General features: G+C 40.6%; 1 protein-coding gene across 1 annotated transcript in view; it reads right to left on the bottom strand.

Moving 5' to 3' along the window:
- Positions 1–22046, bottom strand: part of abcg8 (ATP-binding cassette, sub-family G (WHITE), member 8) — a 58895-nt gene that overhangs the window by 8604 nt on the left and 28245 nt on the right. The window contains exons 8-11 of the mRNA XM_063055648.1: positions 16523–16615; positions 16230–16429; positions 15087–15163; positions 13784–14051 (exon numbers count right to left, since the gene is read on the bottom strand). Coding sequence (XP_062911718.1) covers positions 13784–14051; positions 15087–15163; positions 16230–16429; positions 16523–16615 — 638 coding nt within the window. The remainder of the gene's footprint in view (positions 1–13783; positions 14052–15086; positions 15164–16229; positions 16430–16522; positions 16616–22046) is intronic.

The raw sequence follows: 22046 nt of genomic DNA, 5'->3' as shown, positions 1-22046 counted from the left end.
TGTTGGTCCACAAATCAATCAGGTCATCAATGACGGGCAATTTGAAGACTTTCTAGTGGGACCGGAGAAAATCACATGGAAGGCATTTGAGGATGTTGTTGAAATTTTTTTGGCAACTACAGTGCACCAAACTATGTGCAGCTGATTGACAAAATGCTTCAAGCATACAAAACCATGAAGTGTAACATGTCACTAAAGACTCATTTTCTGCATTCCCATTTAGACTTCCCTGCAAATCTTGGTGCTGCCAGTGATGAACATGGTGAAAGGTTTCACCAGCACATTATGGTCATGGAGAAAAGATACTAGGGCAACTGGAATCCATCAATGCTGGCTGATTATTGTTGGACACTTAAACAAGAAGTTTCAGACACTGAGAATAAATGAAAATCATCAACAAAATATTTTACCTTAGTTGAACTATTGCAAAGTGTCAGCACTGTTATGCAATTAAACACATTATATTCAATAAAAGTTAATTTCTTGTTTCTCCAAAGTCCTTCATGATACAAGTGGCCTGAAATTACATTTGTGTTCAGCTTCAAGTGGTCTATCATAACTAAAATAGATTTCTGAGGAAACAACACTTTCAAAAAGATTTTGCTGTCAGTGTAATCTTTGACACTTTTACTAATCAAGAACCTATCAACAAACAAGAGAAAATCTGCAGATGCTGGAAATCCAAGCAGCACACACAGGCACAAAAGACTGGAGGAACTCAGTAGGCCAGGCAGCATCTATGGGAAAAAGTACAGTTGACGTTTCTGGCCAAGGCCCTTCGTCAGGACAGATCAACCTATCAATCTCTGTTTTAAATATACCCAGTGACATACCCTCCATAGCCATCTTTGGAAATGAATTCCACAGGTTCGCCATGCTCTGGTGAAAGAAATTCCTCCTTATCCGTTTTTTAAAAAAATAGATGTCCCCTTTATTTTGAGGCTGTGCTCTCTGGTCCTAGACTCTCCCAGTACTGGAAACATCCTTTCCACATTCATTCTATCTCAGCTGTTAAAATTTGTCAGGATTCAATAAGGTCGCCCTTCATCCATCTGACTAATTGCATTTACCTTCCTTACCACTGACTCAACCTGCAAGTTAACCCTTAGGGAATCCTGCAAGAGGAACCCTAAGTCCCTTTGCACCACTGATTTCTGTATTTGCTCTCTGTTTTGAAGAAATTCTGCACCTTTATTCTTTCTATCAGAGTGTACAACCACACACTTCCCTACACTGTAATCCATCTTGCCCAATCTCCTAGTCTGTCCAAGTCCTTCAGTAGATTCTCTGCTTCTTCAACGCTACCTGCTCCTCCTCCTTTCATTGTATTATCTTGGCTACAGGGCCATCAATTCAGTTGTCCAGATCATTGACATACTGTGTAAAATGTAACAGACTCAACACCAATCCCTGTGGAGCACTGACAGCCAACCAGAAAATGTTCCCTTTATTCCCACTCTTTGCCTTCTGCTAGTCAATCTTATATCCATGCTCATACCTTTCATTTAATATTACGGGCTCCTATCACGTTCAGCAGCTTAATATGAGGCACCTTCTGAGAACCTAGTGAACAACGTTCACTGACTCTCCTTTGTCTCTCCTGTTTGTTAGTTATTTATCTACCTATTTATCTATTTATTTAGCGATACAGCATTCTGGCTCAAAGAGCCTTTACCATCTAATAGCACCCTTGTGACTTGTACGTCTTTGGAACGTGGAGGAAACTGGAGCACCCAGAGGAAACCTACATGGTCATATGAAGAATGTAGAAACTCCTTAAAAAGAAGTTGGACCTGTGTCATTGGTGCTGTAATAGCATTATGCTAACCGCTATACTACCCTGCCACCCTCAAAAACTTTTTACAGATTAGTCAGGCAAGATTTACCCTTCAGAAAACCATGCTGACTTTGGTCCATTTCATCTTGTGCTCACAGTACCCCAAAACCTTATCTTTAAAATCATCATCATCATCATCATCATGTGCTATGTCATAAGACGTGGCTATTCATGGTCTTTGACCATGATTGTTCTTGGAAACTTTTTCTACAGAAGTGGTTTGCCATTGCCTTCTTCCGGACAGTGTCTTTACAAGATTGGTGACCCCAGCCATTATCAATATTCTTCAGAGACTGTCCGCCTGCTGCCAGGGCTTGTGATATGCACCAGCTGCTCATACGACCATCCACCACCTGCTCGCACCCGGCTTCACGTAACCCTGATCAGGGGCTAAACAGGTGCTACACCTTGCCCAAGGGTGACCTGCAGGCTACTGGAGGGAAGGAGTGCCTTACACCTCCTTTGGTAGAGGCATGTCTTCACCCAGCCACCCAACGTTTAATAATGGACTATAAAATCTTACCAGTCACTGAAGTCAGGCTAGCTGACCTATAATTTTCTGTCTTTTGCCCCCCTCCTTTCTTAAAGAGGATTTTCTAATCCTCTGGAACCATTCCCAATTCTGTTGATTCTTAAAAGATCACCACCAATACCTCCACAATATCCTCAGTTACCTCTTTCAGAACCTTGAGGTGTAGTCCATAGAATCTAACTTCCTTTTTCTCTATGGTCCAAAACCTTTGTGGACTAGTTTCTCAGGTGGAACCATGTCAAAGGTTTTACTGGAGTGTATACTAAACCATAAGACCATAAGACATAGGAGCAGAATTAGGCAACCTGGCCCATTGAGTCTGTTCCGCCATTCAATCATGGCTGATCTTTTTTTCTATCTCCTCCTCAACCCCAGTTCCCAGCCTTCTCCCCCTATCCTTTGATGCCATGTCCAATCAAGAACCTATCAATCCTTGCCTTAAATAGACTCAACAACCTGGCCTCCACAGCTGCATGTGGCAACAAATTCCACAAATTCACCACCCTTTGGCTAAAGAAATTTCTCCGCATCTTTGTTTTGAAAGGGCGCCCTTTTATCCTGAGGCTGTGCCTTCTTGTCCTAGACTCTCCCACCGTGGTAAACATCCTTACCACATCTACTCTGTCTAGGCCTTTCAACATTCAAAAGGTTTCAATGAGATAACCCCTCATCCTTCTGAATTCCAGCAAGTACAGACCCAGAGCCATCAAACGTTCCTCGTATGATAACCCTTTCATTCCTGGAATCATCCTTGTGAACCTCCTCTGGACCCTCTCCAATGCCAGCACATCTTTTCTTAGCTGAGGTGCCCAAAACTGTTCACAATACTCAAGGTGAGGCCTCACCAATGCCTTACAAAGCCTCAGCATTGCATCCTTGCTCGTGTATTCTAGACCTCTTGAAATGAATGCTAACACGGCATTTGCCTTCCTCACCACCGACTCAACCTGCAAGTGAACCTTCAGGGTATTCTGCACAAGGACTCCCAAGTCCCTCTGCATCTCAGATTCCTGGATTTTCTCCCCATTTAGAAAACAGTCTGCGCATTTATTTCTACTACCAAAGTGCATGACCATGCATTTTCCAATTTGTATTTCATTTGCCACTTTCTTGCCCATTCTCCTAATTTGTCTAAGTCCTTCTGCATCCTACCTGTTTCTTCAACACTACCTGCCCCTCCACCAATCTTCGTATCATCTGCAAACTTGGCAACAAAGCCATCTATTCCATCATCTAAATACAGCATAAAAGAAGTGGTCCTAACACTGACCCCTGTGGTACACTACTAGTCACTGGCAACCAACCAGAAAAAGATCCTTTTATTCCCACTCGCTGCCTCCCACCAATCAGCCAATGCTCTAACCATGTTAGTAACTTTCCTGTAATACCATGGGCTCTTAACTTAGTAAGCAGCCTCATGTGTTGCACCTTGTCAAAGGCCTTCTGAAAGTCCAAATATATAACACCCACTGCATCTCCTTTATCCATCCTATGTGTAATCTCCTCAAAAATTCCAATAGATTCATCAGCAGGATTTTCCCTGAAGGAAACAATGCTGATTTTGTCCTATCTTGTCCTGTGTCACCAAGTACTCTATCACCTCATCCTTAAAAATTGACTCTAACATCTTCCCAACCACTGAGGTTAGGCTAACTAGTCTATAATTTCCTTTCTGATGCCTTCCTCCTTTCTTAAAGAGTGGAGTAACATTTGTAATTTTCCAGTCCTCTGGCACCATGCCAGAGTCCAATTGTTTTTGAAAGATTATTTCCAATGCCACCACAATCTCTAACGCTACCTCTTTCAGAAACCTAGTTCACCTGGTCTGGATGACTCATGTACCTTTAGGTCTTTCAGCTTTTTGAGCACCTTCTCTCTTGTAACAGTAACTGCAACCTCTTCTCTCTCTTCACACACTGCAACATCAGGCACATTGCTAGTGTCTTCCACAGTGAAGACTGACGCAAAATACTCATTTAGTTCAGCAGCCATCTCCTTGTCCCCTGTTATTATTTCTCCTGCCTCATTTTTTAATGGTCCTATATCCACTCTCATTTCTCTTATTATTAATATACTTGAAAAACTTTTACTATCCACTTTGATATTATTTGCTAGCTTGCTTTCATATTTCATCTTTTCCCTTCAATTATTTTTTAGTTGCTCTCTGTAGGTTTTTAAAAACTTCCCAATCTATTTTCCCACTAATTTTTGCTTTGTTGTACGCCCTTTCTTTTGTTTTTACAATAGCTTTGACTTCCCTTGTCAGCCATAGTTGTACTATTTTACCATTTGAATATTTCTTCATTTTTGGAATACACATGTCCTGCACCTTCCTCATTTTCCCCAGAAACGCACACCATTGCTGCTCTGATGACATCCCTGCCAGCAGCTCCTTCCAATTTACTTTGGCCAACTGCTCTCTCATAGCACTGTAATTTCCCTTACTCCACTGAAATACTGCTACATCAGACTTTACTCTCTCCCTATATAATTTCAATTTGAACACAATCATATTGTGATCACTGCTTCCTAATTGCCTCCAGTTCATTACATAACACCCAATCCAGTATAGCTGAGCCCCTAGTAGGCTCAATGACAAACTGCTCTATCTCTTAGGTATTCAACAAACTCACTCTCTTGACATCCATTACCAACCTGATTTTCCCAATCAACCTACATGTTAAAATCTCCCATAACTACAATAACATTGCCCTTTTGACTCGCCTTTTCTGTTTCCTGTGGTAACTTGTGGTCTACCTCCCAGCCACTGTTGGGAGGCCTGTATATAACTGCTATCAAAGTACGTTTACCCTTGCAGTTTCTATATAACTGCCATCAATGTCCTTCTACCTTTGCAGTTTACACCAATCAGACTGCCTCATTAATTTAATGAAAATCGTCTTACTCATCAAGTCAATTGTTCGCTACCAGGTAGAAAAAAAGAAGTGGGACACCATCCAGGTAAAATAGAACTGGAAATTAGAAAGCAACTCAATAAAATATTGACATCATGTTTGCCTATGTTATCATCCCACAATGTACAGATAAAATTGTCCTTATATAGAATATACAATACAAAATTGGACCACTCAGCATGAACTAGTCAGTGTTTGTCAATATACCACCCATTCTATCATTAACTTGTAATGTTCACTCCATTTTATCTGTCTTCACAGATACTACCTGACCTGCTGAGTATTTCCAGCCTCTTATTTTATTTCAGGTTTCTAGTAACTATATTTCATAGTTCAAGCAACACTTCTCTCTCCCTTGCTCCATTCTTGCATCTCCTTCAGACAGATCAAGTACAACTAACAAGTTTTCATTTAACTCTGATTACTGAATTAAAACATTAACTATTTTTTTCTCTTTGGAGATGCTCCCTGTCCTGCTGAGTACTTTCAACATTTCCTGTATTAATTTCAGAGTTCTAGCATCTGTGGTTTTGCACTTAACATAGATTTAGTACTTTAAAATTGTTCGTCTGATCCACTTGTTCTTCTACTTCATTCATTTTCTTATTTCCTAAGGCAGGTGACATTTCTGCTTCTTTGTTAACTGTTCATTGTCCATTTGAGTGAATACATGTTTTCTATCATTTTCTTGCATTCCTTTATGTTAAGCTCTTCTTCAGTTTCGGGATCATCAGCCAATTAGAATGTTGAGTTACTTATCTTTAAATCCATATCACTAATGTTGGAATCTATGTAGAGTATTTTTGTCATATCTTCTGTATGCTTATACTGTTAAATCTCTTTTGGTCTAGATTTCTGAACCGCACCCCTTCACTTAAATTTAGCTAAGTTTAGTTCTATTGTCAGAAAGGCAGCCTCTTACTTTGTTCTATTGACAGACACCCCATTTAAGGTTGAGGAATTGCACCTCACCTTCTGTCCAGGCATGATGGGATTCAGTACAGAAATCAACTATTCCTAATGGCCAACCTTTCTTGTTTGTATCATTCTTGATCAGATCTGAGGTGAGGTTTTCTACTTATACTCAGTCCTTTTTGCCTCCACAATTGCTGATATTCCTGGATTCTCTTAAATTTGAAGTTGCTCTTCAATTTCCAGCGACTGTTAAGTTCTGCACTCCACAGTTCCTACATTTTCTTTTATTTCTCTTCCAACTCTGTCAGGATCAAAAGTAATATATTTTTTGATCATTTTTGGTCTCCATCCTATTCTGCTTCATCTGCTGAGAACTTACAGCATTTTCTGTTTTAGCTGTCTGCCACTCTCTCTCTCTCTCAGAGTGTAGAAACAATACTATCTATTCACCAATCCTCTGGCATCAACCTCTCTTCTGTGGAACTTCTGAATATAAATTTGATTTGCATCATTTGAGTGTGACCACCAGCTATCAGTTCAAGACTTAAAGCTATCTCCATGTATCCATTACGGTTTATAAAAAATCATTCTGTTCTGTTTTCTGTTTCCCTGAGTTATCTCTCATTATATTGCATTTCCCAGCAGTATCATGTGGGATTTCAATAGGAGCATGCTCTTTATGCAGCTGATATCTGATGGCAGACTGAATGAAAGATTGACAAGCTTATCCACTGATAAATGCTGTGGATTCCTGGGAAATAACATTTTATATTATATAGCTAAAGTCATGATTGAAGTAATCTGCTTCTCTTTGTGGAAAGAAATCGACAGTATAAAATGAATTTTATCTTCACAAATGTCATCTTGCAGTTTGGTGAAATTGTGAAAAATGAGAAATGATGTTTGGTGCAGTGTAATGTAATCATTGGAGACAAGTGTTCAATCACTTCTGAGATTAGGGCTGATGATGTGCTGTTGCAATTTAATGTGAATAAATGTGAAGTTATCCACTTTGGTGGCAAAAATAGGAAAACAGATTATTATCTGAATGGTGGCCGATTAGGAAAAGGGGAGGTGCAACGAGACCTGGGTGTCATTATACACCAGTCATTGAAAGTGGGCATGCAGGTACAGCAGGCGGTGAAAAAGGCGAACGGTATGCTGGCATTTATAGCGAGAGGATTCGAGTACAGGAGCAGGGAGGTACTACTGCAGTTGTACAAGGCCTTGGTGAGACCACACCTGGAGTATTGTGTGCAGTTTTGGTCCCCTAATCTGAGGAAAGACATCCTTGCCATAGAGGGAGTACAAAGAAGGTTCACCAGATTGATTCCTGGGATGGCAGGACTTTCATATGATAAAAGATTGGATGAACTAGGCTTATACTCGTTGGAATTTAGAAGATTGAGGGGGGATCTGATTGAAACGTATAAAATCCTAAAGGGATTGGACAGGCTAGATGCAGGAAGATTGTTCCCGATGTTGGGGAAGTCCAGAACGAGGGGCCACAGTTTGAGGATAGAGGGGAAGCCTTTTAGGATCGAGATTAGGAAAAACTTCTTCACACAGAGAGTGGTGAATCTGTGGAATTCTCTGCCACAGGAAACAGTTGAGGCCAGTTCATTGGCTATATTTAAGAGGGAGTTAGATATGGCCCTTGTGGCTACGGGGGTCAGGGGATATGGAGGGAAGGCTGGGGTGGGGTTCTGAGTTGGAGGATCAGCCATGATCATAATAAATGGCGGTACAGGCTCGAAGGGCCGAATGGCCTACTCCTGCACCTATTTTCTATGTTTCTAAATCTGATCTGCTCACGTTCCCATCTTTCTAAGCAACAGTGTAAAAACAGTTTCTCCTTAGGTTTCTCACCATTTACAAAAATTGTATAAAGTAACAGCTTATCTAAATGAAGCATTGGAGATATTTGTATATAAGATATTTATGCAAGAAGACCTCAACAATGGAAACATGAAATAAAAATAGAAAGCGTGCAACTACCCATTCAGCTTCCAGAACAGAATGCAGGATCCACAGATACACAGTTATACACCATGGAAACAAGCTCTTCAGTCCAACTTGACCATGCTGACCAAGATGCCTAAACAAATCTCATTTGTCTGCATTTGACCCATGACTCACATTTATTCATGTACCTGTCCAAAGGACTTTTAAGCATTGTAATTCTGTCTGCCTCTACCACCACTCAAGTGATTACAAATGCTGGAATATGGAGCAAAAAAAACAAATAAACTGCTGGAAGTAGACAGCAGGTCAGGAAGCACCCTCAGAGGCAAAGGGATAGTCAACATTTTGGACCAAGACCCTGCATCAGGACTACCTTCTCTGACAGCTTGTTCCATATGCCCGCCATCATGTATGAGCACAATGCTCTTCAGATCGCCTCTAAATTATTCCCTCCCCTCCTCAATCTTAGACTCCCCTAACCCTGGGAAAAAGGCTATCAAACATCTCTTAATTTTATAAACCTTTAAAAGGTCACCCCTCAGCCGCCTTGTTCCAGGTAAAAAAGTCCCAGCCTTTCCAATACAGTGTCGGGAAGTCTATGGTCATGCACTTCTGAAGAAGAAATGAAAGCATAGACTATTTTCAAAATGGAGAGAAAATGAAAAAAATCTGAGATGCAAAGGGACTTCGGGGTATTTGTGCAGGATTCCCTAAAGGGTAACTTGCAGATTGAGTTGCTGGTGAGGAAGGCAAATGTGATGTTAGTATTTAAGAGGACTGGAATATAAAAGGATGTAATGTTGAGGCTTTATAAAGCACTGGTGAAGTTTCTCTTGGAGTATTGTGAGTAGTTTTGGGCCCCCTGTCTAAGAAAGGATGTGCTGAAATTGGAGAGGGTTCAAGAGGTTCACGAAAATGGTTCCAGGAATGAAAGGGTTAATGTTGAAAGGATTGTCATATGAAGAGTGTCTGAAGGCTCCGGGCCTGTATTTAGTGGAACTCAGAAGAATGAGGGGTGACGTTATTGAACTCTATCGAATGTTAAAAGGCCCCGAAAGAGTGGATATGGAGAGGATGTTTGCTCTGGTGGGGAAGTCAAAGACCAGAGGACACTGCCTCGTGATAGGAGGGCATCCTTTTAGAATGGAGATGAGGAGGAATTTCTTTTGCCAGAGAGTGGTGAATCTGTGGTATTCTCTGCTACAGGTAGCTGTAGAGGCTAAGTACATTTAATGTACATTTAAGACAGAGGTTGATAGATTTTTGATTAGTCAGGAGATGAGAGGGAAGATGGATCAGCCATAATGAAAGGATGGAGCAGATTTAATGGGCCAAATGGCCTAATTCTTCTCCTAGATCTTATGGTTTTATGGTCTTAGTCAATTGAGTAACTTACTATAGATTCCATGTGTTCTAACTTCTGGTCAGCCTTACCATGTAGCACGTTGTCAAGGCCTTGCTAAAGTCCAAATACATAATACAGTATTGTCTGCTCCACTGTCTGTCCTCTTGGTCACCTCTTCAAAAAGCTCCATGAAATTTGTGAGACGATTGCCAACTTGACCTTGCCTTTACAAATGCAAATAAATCCTATCTCTCAGAATCCCTTCCAGTAACTTTCACACATTGACGTAATGCTCACCAGTCTGTAGCTCCTTGATTACTTTTAATTAAAGCTTTTAAATAATAGAAAATGTTTAATAAATAATTTGGTTTAAATCTTGATGTGCCTTTTACTTAAATAATAATAATCTATAATATATGAAATATTAGATTCTGTTCCTATATTCCCAATCATTCACCATGACAGTTATTTGTTAAAAAGAAACATCTAGTATCTGTGTAATATATCTAATATGACAGTACACAATTAACTATTGTCAATAATTACATTAACATTCATCTTGCAAATTCTTTTGCAACAGGAATTGCAGAAAAAAGGGACTATGAAAAGATTGGAACTAAATTTCTAACACTATAAGAATCAAAGATTGTTACAGAATTACTGTCAAATGTCTGTGGACTCACAGCAATTGACAAGCAATGCAATAATCAAAAAATACCGACACCAACAGGAACTTGTTGAAGTAAGGTCAATTATGAAAGGTTTTTAAACCATAAGATATAGGAACAGAATTAGGCCATTTGGTGTATCGAGTCTGCTCTGCCATTTCTTCATGGCTGATCCAAATCCCCCAGTCCCAATCTCCTGCCTTCTCCCCATATTCCTTCATTCCCTGATTTCAATCAAGAACCTATCAACCTCTGCCTTAAATATACCCAATGACTAGGCCTCCACACCTGCCTGTGGCAATGAGTTCCACTGATTCACCACTCCCTGGCTAAATAAGTTCCTCCTCATCTCTGTTCTAAATGGACATCCCTCTGTTCTGAGGCTGTGTCCCCTGGTCTTAGATTCCTCCACCATCTTCTCCACGTCCACTCTCTCGAGGCCTTTCAACATTCTATAGGTTTCAATGAGATCCCCCCCTCATTCTTCTGAATTCCAGTGAGTACAGGTTCAGAGCCATCAAATGATCCTCCTGTGATGAGCATTTTAATCCCAGAATCATTTTTGTGAACCTCTTTGAACCCTCTCCAATATCAGCACATGCTTTCTTAGATAAATTGCTCACAATACTCCAAGTGAGGCCTCAGTAGTGCCTTATAAAGCATCAACATTACATCCTTGCTTTCATATTCTAGTCATATTTTAAATGCAGAAAACCTTCAATACTGGCACCAAATCAAAAAAAAAGGGAGAGATTAAAAAGTTCAACTATAGGTTTGGCTGAAGAAATCGCCTTCACAGAAAGCTTTAGAGGACAGAATAGAGAAGGACAGGTGAGAAGATTTAGAGAGGAGATTCTGTAGCCTGGAGTTTAGGGTGCCGAAGCTACTTACACAAATGGCAGATTAAGAGGGTTGGGCTGATAGCAGAAATCAGGGTTGGAGGAACATAGAGCTCTTAGAGAATTGTAATCTTTCAGGAAGTGAGGGATGACTCATGGAAGTCTCTGAATGGACATTTTCCTGACAAGCCTTATCTGAATATCATTAACTATTATGAGTTTGAAACTGCAGCTCTTTCATATATTTTGAAAACAGTCTAAATGTCAGTCCCCTTCTCTTTTTCCCAAACTCTCACTTATATCCCATTGTATCCAATCCCTGAGATGAATCCAAACTAAACAACCACAGGCAATTTAGCAGGAATGAGGTACTGAAGCTACAGAAGGAAATTATTACCAAGTCTGGAAATCCAATAGAGCCCGGAAGTCAGGACAGGCAGCATTGCTCTTGAGAGAAGCAAAGTTAACATTTCAAGAAATGACTTTTCATCAAAACTGGGAAAGTTCGATATGCAAAACGTATTCAGCAAGTACAGAATCAGGGAAAGCAGGGAAGCAGGACTGCAGACAGGGGAGAGTAAGAGAGATAATGTTTGTGCTAGGGTGCAAGACAGAATAACTGACTAAGGCAGTACTGATAAAGGCATAAGGGGGGTACAAACAGGATAAATGAAGAATCAAACAAACCCCGAGGTTTTGATTTGCAGGTAGGATCATTGACAAAGTTGCTGTCCAGAAGCATGGGTGACAGACTCAGGAATGGAAATTGCTGAATTGAAGTGTGTGTTCAGAAGGGGAACTAAGTGAAAGAAATGAAACACGTCAAAGTCACGCAGGACACAGTGGTCCGTAAATTCTGAAGATCAGAACCTGTTGACGTAGGAAATGTGAACATTCAGCAAGTCAGGTAGCATCCATGGAAAGAGAAACGGTGTTGGTGTTTTAGATCAAGTCCACTGGGAAAACAAACAGTGAGGAAAACAAAATAAGATGTCCATGAAAGAATAGACACCAGGGTTGTCCAGGCAACACAATACTTTTGATGTGGAATGCAGACAGTTGGACAAGAGAGAGAGAATAAAAGTTAACAAGCTGGAACTGTTAGAAGAAACCAGCAGATTTTCTAATGTTTACTACAATGTTATTACAGTAAAAATGCCACAATTCCATTTAAAAGACAATTGTACAATTCCATGAATATGCAGTCTATTTTACAAAACTGGATGGTACATGTGCTAAGGGATTGTTTGGGAAGTGTGCCCATGTCAAAGAGCAGAGAATGAAGGGCTGCTTTCGCAGCATGCAACAGGCCCATACCGCCAATTTCATGATGCTCGAGCCACAACACCTTCAATCAAACTGAATGCTGTTCACCTTGAAGTAAATGCACTGACAGCTTCAGCTGGAGTGCCTGACCACAACAACTCTGTCCCTGTTGCCCCATTCCAATAACATGATGCACTGTTGGTCAACAGAGGTGCATGGTAGCTAGCCTCTTCGCTCAAGCTGTGGGCTGTTGAATACTTGCCCCCACACTCATGCACCAAACCAGCCATTTTGAATCACAAAGAAATGTCTAGCCCATGATCTTTAGGCAGAAGATCATCAGCCTATTGGAGCTACATTTCAGAGTGATATACAGTCAGTGGCTACTGGTCATTAACGCAAATATCTAATCAGCCAATCCTATGGCAGCAATTCAAAGCTTAAAAGCATACAGACATGGTCAAGCAGTAGTTGTTCAGACCAAACATCAGAATGGGGAAAAAATCTGATACAAGTGACATTGACTATGGAATGATTGTTGGGGTCAGAAAGAGTGGTTTGATATCTCAGAAACTGCTGATCTGCTGGAATTTTCACACACAACAGTCTCTTAAAGTATACAGAAATTGGTGTGAAAAACAAAAAAAGACATCTAGTGAGCATCAGTTCTGTGGGCAAAAATGTCTTGTTAATGAGAGAGGTCAGAGGAGAATGGCTAGACTGATTCAAGCTGACAAGAAAGTGATAGAAACTCAAATGACCATGCGTTACAACAGTAGTGTGCAGGAGAGCATCTCTGAAATCACACCACATCAAGCCTTAAAGTGAATGGACTACAGCAGCAGAAGAAAATGAGCATACATTGTGGCCACCTTATTATCTACACGAGATACATAATAAAGTGGCGACTGAGTGTATATTAAAACAAGCCACATTTTAAAAGAAACTTAATAAGCAAAGTATGATTGATGTGTGTGGTAGGATTGTAATCAGGTTTAATATCACTGGCATAAGTTGTGAAATATGCTGGTTTGTGGCAACAGTACATTGCAATACATAATTATAAAAACTATAAATTACAACAATAAATAAATAAGTAAAGTAAGCAATGCAAAAAAAGAAACAAAAATAGTGAGGTAGTGCACAGGGGTTCATTGTCCATTCGGAAATCTGGTGGTGGAGAGGAGGAAGCTGTTGAGTGTGTGCTCTCAGGCTCCTGTACCTCGCCCTTGATGGAAACAATGAGAAGAGGCTGTGTTCTGGGTGATGGGGGTCCTCAGTAATGGATGCAACCTTTTTGAGGCATCAACCTTTTGAAGGTGACCTTCTTAAGGCATTCTTTAGAAGATGGGATTATTGAAGGTCAAAAATGAACTTAATGAGCAATTGTGAGATTAGTTTTGCAGGATATCATATCCTTCTTGGTAGTTAGGTAGTTCTGTTAAAAACACATCAGAAATTAGACATACAGGATTCCCTGATTGGATTTAAACATGCTTACCTGTCCACATGTTTTTTAGACTAATGACAAAACCTCCTGTCAAGTAGAAGATTGTAAAAAAGGTGTTTCCTATTAAAGAAGATAACTGGAGTGTTGGGAGTAGTGCCGAGACCCACAAAGCCATGACTCTGCTGCAGTAAACCACCAGCCACACCAACAAAAAACTCAAGAGGAACAGGCGGGCCTCAGGTCTGAGAGCTGCTATCCAGTAGAAAGGTACGCCATAGATTATTACAAATGCACAGTGTTCTGGCAGTTCTCCCAAAAGCTGCAGAATGAGAGATAATGACAAGTGGTTATAAACAAACTAATTACAAATTAAATAATTAAAATAGAAAATGCCAGAAACATTCAGCACTTCAGACTACATCTGTGGAAAGATAAACTGTGTTAATATTTCTCTGACAGGAAAGAGTTCTGACAAAGGGTGTTCACCCCTGTTTGGTTTACATTGATATGGCCTGATTTCTATGTGTTTCCAACATTTGCTGATTTTATTTCAGATTTTCAGCACCTGCAGTTTCATTTACAAATTAAGTGAAATGAAAAGTTCCATCACCCCAACTGTTTTGGTTTGTAGCAGTTGTAAAACAATTACAGAAACAACCAAAGCATTCATGGGACAGCCTGATAGGCTGAGAACTATAATCCTCAACTCCCCTGTGTGAAAATACAGAAAAATAAACTAACCAGGTAAATATGCATTGGATATTTAACTAGGAAGCAGATCAAGTATGCACACAAATAGAAAACCAAGATTATTATTTTTGATTCCTGCAGTATATCAATCAAAACCCCTTTATATGCCATTTGAAACAAATTTATTGTACATGATTTTCACCCATACACAAAACCATTCATTTGGTGGAGATAGTTTTCCTACTTTACACTTTTCCCATAGTTTTCCCAATGGACACAAATATTTACTGTTAATTACTGTCCATGACGCCGCAGGCATTCAGGGCAGCAATGAAGGTCCTTCATCTCTGTCTGTCCTTGGCCCTATACCGTCGCACACAATTTTTATTTGACCAGTTAGGGTTGTTAGCCCTGAGCTGAACCCCTGAACCTGGAGGACTGGTGGGACCACCCTTAGTCTGGCCTCTACCCTTTGACATGTTTACCATGGGTGACCCAACCAAAAGCCAAAGTATAAATCCCTGACTCCAGCCGACATAGCTCTCCAGGTCATTGAAGCACATAAGCCTCCAAACGTTATGACAAGGCTGTGGTCCTCTTGGAGGATATTTACAGTACTTCTCTAGCATTTCTGATTTAGTTAGAAAAGTGAAGATTAACTTACCTTAGCAAAAAAGTAGGAAGTGATGGAATACATCCCATCCTCCAATTCATGGTAAAGCATTGCCCTTTCTGAATGACCTATGGAAAGATAAAGATAATTGTTTTCAGTCCAGAAGAACTTAGCAATGTATGTGGTCAAGTGTCTTCCAGTAGTTATAGTTTTTAGAAGACGCAAGATGCTGCAAATACTGGAGCAGTAAACAAAATGCTGGTTAAGTTCAGTGGGTCAAGCGGCCTCTGTGAAGGGAAAGGAATTGTCAGTGACGCAGGATTTCTACTCGAATTATCAATACTTTCTTTCCTCCCATAGTTGTTGCTTGACCTGCTGATTTCTCCAGCACATGGTTTATAGTTTTTGGTATTGCCTTGGGTTGGCTGGTGGTGTAGTAGCATCAGCACTGGACTTTGAGGGAGATGGTCCTGAGTACAACCCCAGCTGTATCTGCATGGAAGAAAGGCCTGGCAATCTACTTCTGTATCTTGCCACAGAAACATTATGGACAACTACACTATCCATTGTCGAGTCAAAGGCACTCAACAATTGCCTTTCCGAGCATCCTTTAAGGGAGGAAGGGTAGAGACAATTGTTGCACTTTTTAGTTGCAGGGGAAATCAAAAGAGCAACGCTTAGATATCTAACGCTTTCCTACAGAGCTGATAGAAGTAACTAATGTGTTATTTCACAATGGCAAAATTTCTTACTGTTGACAATTCTTCTTTTGCTGCTACAGAATTATACAGTATGTGTAATCTCTTTCAGGTTAGGCCCCATATTTGCGATCTGGCTGTCCAAGTTAAAATGCTGTAGATGTAGCTTGAGGTCAGAGTTTAATAATTTTTGGATGAAAACTTGGAAACTGCAATGTTTTGGATTTTGGTAATTTTTCATCTTGAGAACTTTCTCTTAATTAAATATTCAAGTATCCACAGATTATTTTTATTTACTTATTATTTGCAAAATTACAATTTCTCTAATGTGTTTAGAAATTGTATTTGGCATGAATGAATTCAGTCTGCCCAAAAGGCATTGAGTGCAGATAAATCCAACAGATTCTTTCAATGTCTTGCGTTCAGGAGGAAACATAATTAAAAATAAAATACTTTATTAAAACATTTTAAACGATAGGAAATAAAAACAACTTACATTTAGCAGTAACATCCAAAACGACTGCAAATGGTGTCAAAGCTCCAATCATGTATAACAATGCCACCATGTCCTGGAAGGGTAATTTCTTACCGCCTTCATTGTAGTATAAAAAGCCAATCAGTAAAGACATCAGAAGCGCCTCAAATCCATGCACAGCTAGGGTTGGCAAATCTCTGAAGTCATTAGAAACCTGTCGACTGGCTCAAAACAAATAGTACTTTAAAAAGTGTTTTAAGAGTCATTTATTTCAAAAAGAAAAGTTGACTTAAAACTACAGCTAACTCTCTTACCTCACTAAGACACAAAATTGTCTGAAGTGTCCAGGTAGGTTGTCCACAGATTCTGTTTTAACACTATTAATCTCGTCTGAAGTTAGTGAAGCTCTGAAAGAATTTTAAAATGAGATTTTAAAAAACAAAAGCAATATGTTGGAAACATCATATTTATGATGCTAAATTTAATTTCTCCACATGCTGATTATCTATGAAATTACAATTTCCCTAATGTTTTGACATGAATTAATTCCGTTTGCCCAATAGGCAATAACTGTTGATAATATTTGCATAATAAAGCCATAAATATTTCATGAACCACATTGCAGCAAAAATAATAACTAAGAAATAAAATTTTCGGAACTTCACATTTACTTCTAATTTAAAAATTTTTTAAAAGCTTTCTATTTGACACAATCACTAAGAATCAATAATTTAAACATTCACATACACAATGTATTTACTGCTTCAATTATATCACTCAAAAAAAGCAAACCAACAGGTTTTCTTTCAGTTTTCTCCTGCTTAACTTTCCTACTTGACTTCTACCTCAGCTCTCCTCCAAACTCTACAAAGCTTATCGTTGTTCACCTGCTTCCGCCATGGGCCTCTCATTCCTTCAACATCCTTGATCTTGTCCTATGCTCCATTGCAAATGTGCTCTTTCAAATATGTTTCCATTCTTTATAGTTTTCACATAATACTATGCCTTTTAGATACTGATGCAGATTTGCAACTGTTTGTTTCTCAGACTCAGTATTCTCAATTTAGATTAGATTAGATTAGAGTCAACTTTATTGTCATTGTGCTGAATACAGATACAAAGCCAATGAAATGCATTTAGCATCTGACCAGAAATGCAAAGAATAGTGTTATTTACAAAATAACTGTGAATAAAAAAAGCGCTACAGCACACAAATATAAAAGTACTGAGACAGTACAATACAGATGCAATACTGCTTAGTGCTGTGATGAGAGGTTCAGCAGTGTCACAGCCTCAGGGAAGAAGCTCTTCCTGTGCCTGCTGATGCAGGAGCGGAGGCTCCTGTAGCGCCTACTGGATGGGAGGAGAGTAAAAAGTCCATGGTTAGGGTGAGATGCATCCCTGATAATGCTTTTCGTCCTGCCCAGGCAGCGTTTATGGTAGATGTTCTCAATGGTGGGCAATTGGGTGCCGACCATCCGCTGGGCAGTTTTCACCACACGCTGGAGTGCTTTACGGTCTAATACGGGACAATTGCCATAGCACACTAAGATGCAGTTGGTGAGCATGCTCTCACTGGTACAGTGGTAAAAGTCTGTCAGTATCCTGGGACAGAGGTGAGCTTTCCTGATGCTCCACAGGAAATAAAGGTGCTGTTGCGCCTTTTTGATCAGGATGGAGGAGTTCAGGGACCAGGTGAGATCCTTGGAAATGTGGACACCAAGGAATTTGAAGCTTGATACATGCTCCACGACAGCTCCGTTGATGTAGATGGGGATGTGAGTGTGACTCCTAGCATGCCCGGTCCACAATGATCTCCTTGGTCTTCTGGGTGTTAAGGGCCAGGTTGTTATTGGCACACCACATGGCCAGGTGCTGGACCTCATCCCTGTAGGCCATCTCGTCATTCCCTCTGATCAGGCCAACCACCGTGGTGTCATCTGCGAACTTGATTATGGAGTTAGAACCATGTACAGGAACGCAGTCATAGGTGAAAAGGGAGTACAGAAGAGGGCTCAGCACACAGCCTTGAGGCACGCCAGTGTTCAGGGTGAGAGTGGAGGAGGAGAGGTTATCTAACTTAACTGATTGGGGTCTGTTAGTCAGAAAGTCCAAAGTCCAATTGCAGAGGGATAAGCTGATACCAAGCTGGCAAAGTTTGGTGACTAGCTTACAGGGGATCACAGTATTGAATGCCGAACTAAAGTCAATGAACAACATTCTGATGTAAGAGTTGGGGCTGTCCAGGTGGGTCAGGGCAGAGTGAAGTGCCATGGAGATGGCATCCTCTGTTGACCTGTTGGTGCAATAGGCAAATTGATGGGGGTCCAGGGTAGTGGGCAGACAGGATTTCAGATGTGATAGAACCAGTCTCTCAAAGCACTTTGCAATGATGGGGGTGAGTGCAACTGGACGGAAGTCATTCAGGCTCGTGGCAGTGGAATGCTTCGGCACTGGCACAATGGTGGCGATCTCGAAGCTTGTGGGGACAACTGCCTGGGCCAGGGACAGATTAAAGATGTCCATGAAGACCCCGGCCAACTGTCCTGCACAGACTCTGAGCACACGGCCAGGTATTCCATCCGGACCAGCTGCCTCCCGTACATTCACCCTGCTCAGGGTGGCGCAAACGTCGGAGGTGGAAAGTGAGAGAGGCAGTTCACCAGGTGGGAGATCCGCTTTGAGGGTGACCTCCTTTTCTCTCGGCCAAAGCAAGCGTAGAAGTAATTGAGCTCATCAGGGAGGGAAGCAGAGCTGGAAGGGGCACAGTACTAGGAGGTTTGAAGTCTGTAATGACCTGTATGTCATGCCACATGCACCGGGGGTCCGAGGAGTTGTGCCTGGATTCCATAACACTAGGCAACTGGTAAACTACACAAGCTCAATCTAATGAAGGTGCTACAGTTAATGATTTTCTTGTCTCCTGAAACTTCTCAATTGATTTTATATAGAAATTATTTTTCATTAATATTTCAGATTATTAGAACATTTAGCATTTGAAATTTATTATAATAAACAAGCACATAAAGGTTTTCGGTTTTGTTGAAGATTTGCTTCGCCTGATTACCATAACATAGAGGAGCAGAATTAGTCCATATGGCCCATTGAGCCTGCTCCATCATTTCATCATGGCTGTTCCATTTCTCTTGTAGCCCCAATCTCCTTCCTTCTCCCCGTATATCTTCATGCCCCTATTAATTAAGCATCTATCAACCTTTGCATTCAATATACCCAATGACTTGACCTCCACAGCCACCTGTGAGAAAGAATTTCACAGATTCCACCTCATCTCTGTTCTAAAAGTATGTCCCTCTATTCTGAGGCTCTACCCTCTGGTTCTACATCTCTCAACATAGGAAACGTCCTCTCCATATCCACTCTATTGAGGCTTTTCAATATTCGATAGAATTCAATAAAATTACCCCCCCCCCAATCTTCTGAATTCCACTGAGTACAGGCCTGAATCCATAAAACACTCCTCATATGATAAGCTTTTCAATCCCAGAAACATGTTTGTGAACTTCCTTTGAACCCTCTTCAAAGACAGCACACACTTCCTTAGGTAAGGGGCCCAAAGCTGCTCACAATGCTCCAAGTAAGTGCTTTATAAAGTCTCAACTTTACATCCTTGCTTTCATATTCTACTTCTCTTGAAATAAATGGGAACATTGCATTTGCTTTCCTCACCACCGACTCAACCGGCAAATGAACCTTTAGAGAAACCTGCACGAGGACTCCCAAGTCCCTTTGTACCTCAGAATTTTGAATCTTCTCTCCATTTATAAAATAGTCTGCACTATTTTTTATTCCACCAATGTGCACGACCATATGCTTCCTGACACTGTATTCCATCTACGACTTCTTTGCTCTTTCTCCTAATCTGTCTAAATCCTTCTGTAGCTTCTTTGCTTCCTCAACACTAACCGCCCTTCCGCCTGTCTTCATATTGTCCACAAACTTGGCCACAAAAACATCAATTCCACTGTCCAAGTCATTGACGTATAACGTAAAAATCGGTCTCAACATTGACCCCTGAGGAAAACCACTAGTCACTGGCAGCCAAACAGAAAAGGCTCCTTTTATTCCCACTCTTTGACTTCAGCCAATCAACCAATGCCCTAACCATGCTAATATCCTTTCTGCAATACCATGGGCTCTTAACTTGTTAAACAGTCTTATATGCGGCAACCTGTCAAAGGCATTTTGAAAATCCAAGTACACAATATCCACCGATTCTCCTTTGTCCATCCTGCTTGTAAATTCTTCAAAGAATTCTAACAAATTTGTCAGGCAAGATTTTCCCTTAAGGAAACCATGCTGACTTCAGCTTATTTTATTACGTGCCACCAAGTACCCCAAAAGCACATACTTAACAATCAACTCCAAACTCTTCCCAACTGCTGTGATCAGACTAACTGGTTTATATATTTCCTTTCTTCTGCCTCTCTGCCTTCTTGAAGATTGGAGTGACATTTGCGATTTCCAGTCCTCTGGAACCATGTCACAATCTTTTGATTCTTGAAAGATCATTACTAATGCCTCTACAATCTCCTCAGCCACCTCTCCAGCATCATTTTCCCTCGGTCTGATATCTACTCTTGCCTCTCCTTTACTCTTTATATTTTTGAAGGAAGTTTTGGTATCCTCTTTAATATTATAGGCTAGCTTATCTTTGTATTCCATCTTTTCTTTCTTAATCACAAACAAGAGAAAAACGCTGGATATCCAAGCAACACACACAAAATGCTGCAGCAACTCAGGAGGCTAGGCAGCGTCTATAGAAAAAGGTACAGTTGACATTTTGGGGTGGAACCCTTCTTAAATACTTTTTTAGTTGCCTTCTGCTGGTTTTTAAAGGCTTCCCAATCCTCTAACTTCCCACTAATCTTTGTTCTATTTTTGCCCTCTCTTTGGCTTTTATGTTGGCTTTGACTTCCTTTGTCAGCCACAGTTGCATCATCCTGCCTTTAGAATACCCCTTCTTCTTTAGGATGTATCTATCCTGCACCTTTCAAACTGCTCACAAAAACTCTAGCTGTTGCTGCTCTGCTGTCATCCCTGCTAGTGTCCCCTTTCAATCACCTTTGTCCAACTCCTCTCTCATGCCTCTGTAATTCCTTTTAATCCACCGTAATTCTGATGCATCTAAATTTAGCTTCTCCCTCTCAAACTACAGAGTGAATTCTATCATATTATGATCACTGCCTCCCTAAGGGTCCCTTTACCTTAAGCTCTCTAATCAATTCCAGTTCATTGCACAACACCCAATCCAGAGTAGCTGATCCCCTAGTGGGCTTAACCACAAGCCTCTTTAAAAAGCCATTAGGCATTCCACAAATTTCCCCTCTTGGAATCCAGCAACAACCTGATTTTTCCAATCTATCTGCATATTGAAACCCCCCATGACTATTGTAACATTGCCCTTTTAACATACATTTTCTATCTCCCATTGTAATTTGTAGCCCACATCTTTGCTGCTGTTCGGAGGCCTATATTTAACTCCCATCAGGGTCTTATTACCCTTGCAGTTTCTTAGCTCTATCCACAATGATTCGACACCTTCCGATTCTGTATCACCTCTTTCTAAAGATTTGATTTCATTTTTTACCAACAGAGCCACCCCACCTCCTCTGCTTACCTGCATATCCTTTTGATACAATGTGCATCCTTGGATGTTAAACTCCCAGCTGTAATTCCCTTTCAGCCACAATTCAGTGATGCCCATAATGTCATACATGCCAATCTGTAACTGCTACAGGTTCATCTATCTTATTCCGTATAATGTGTGCTTTAAAATATAACACCTTCAGTCCTGTATTCATCACCATTTTCAATTTT

The sequence above is a fragment of the Mobula hypostoma genome, chromosome 8 (assembly GCF_963921235.1).
Source record: "Mobula hypostoma chromosome 8, sMobHyp1.1, whole genome shotgun sequence".
NCBI classification, from domain to species: Eukaryota; Metazoa; Chordata; class Chondrichthyes; order Myliobatiformes; family Myliobatidae; genus Mobula; species Mobula hypostoma.
Note: the sequence above shows the minus strand (reverse complement) of the source record. Positions and strands in the feature narration are given on the sequence as shown.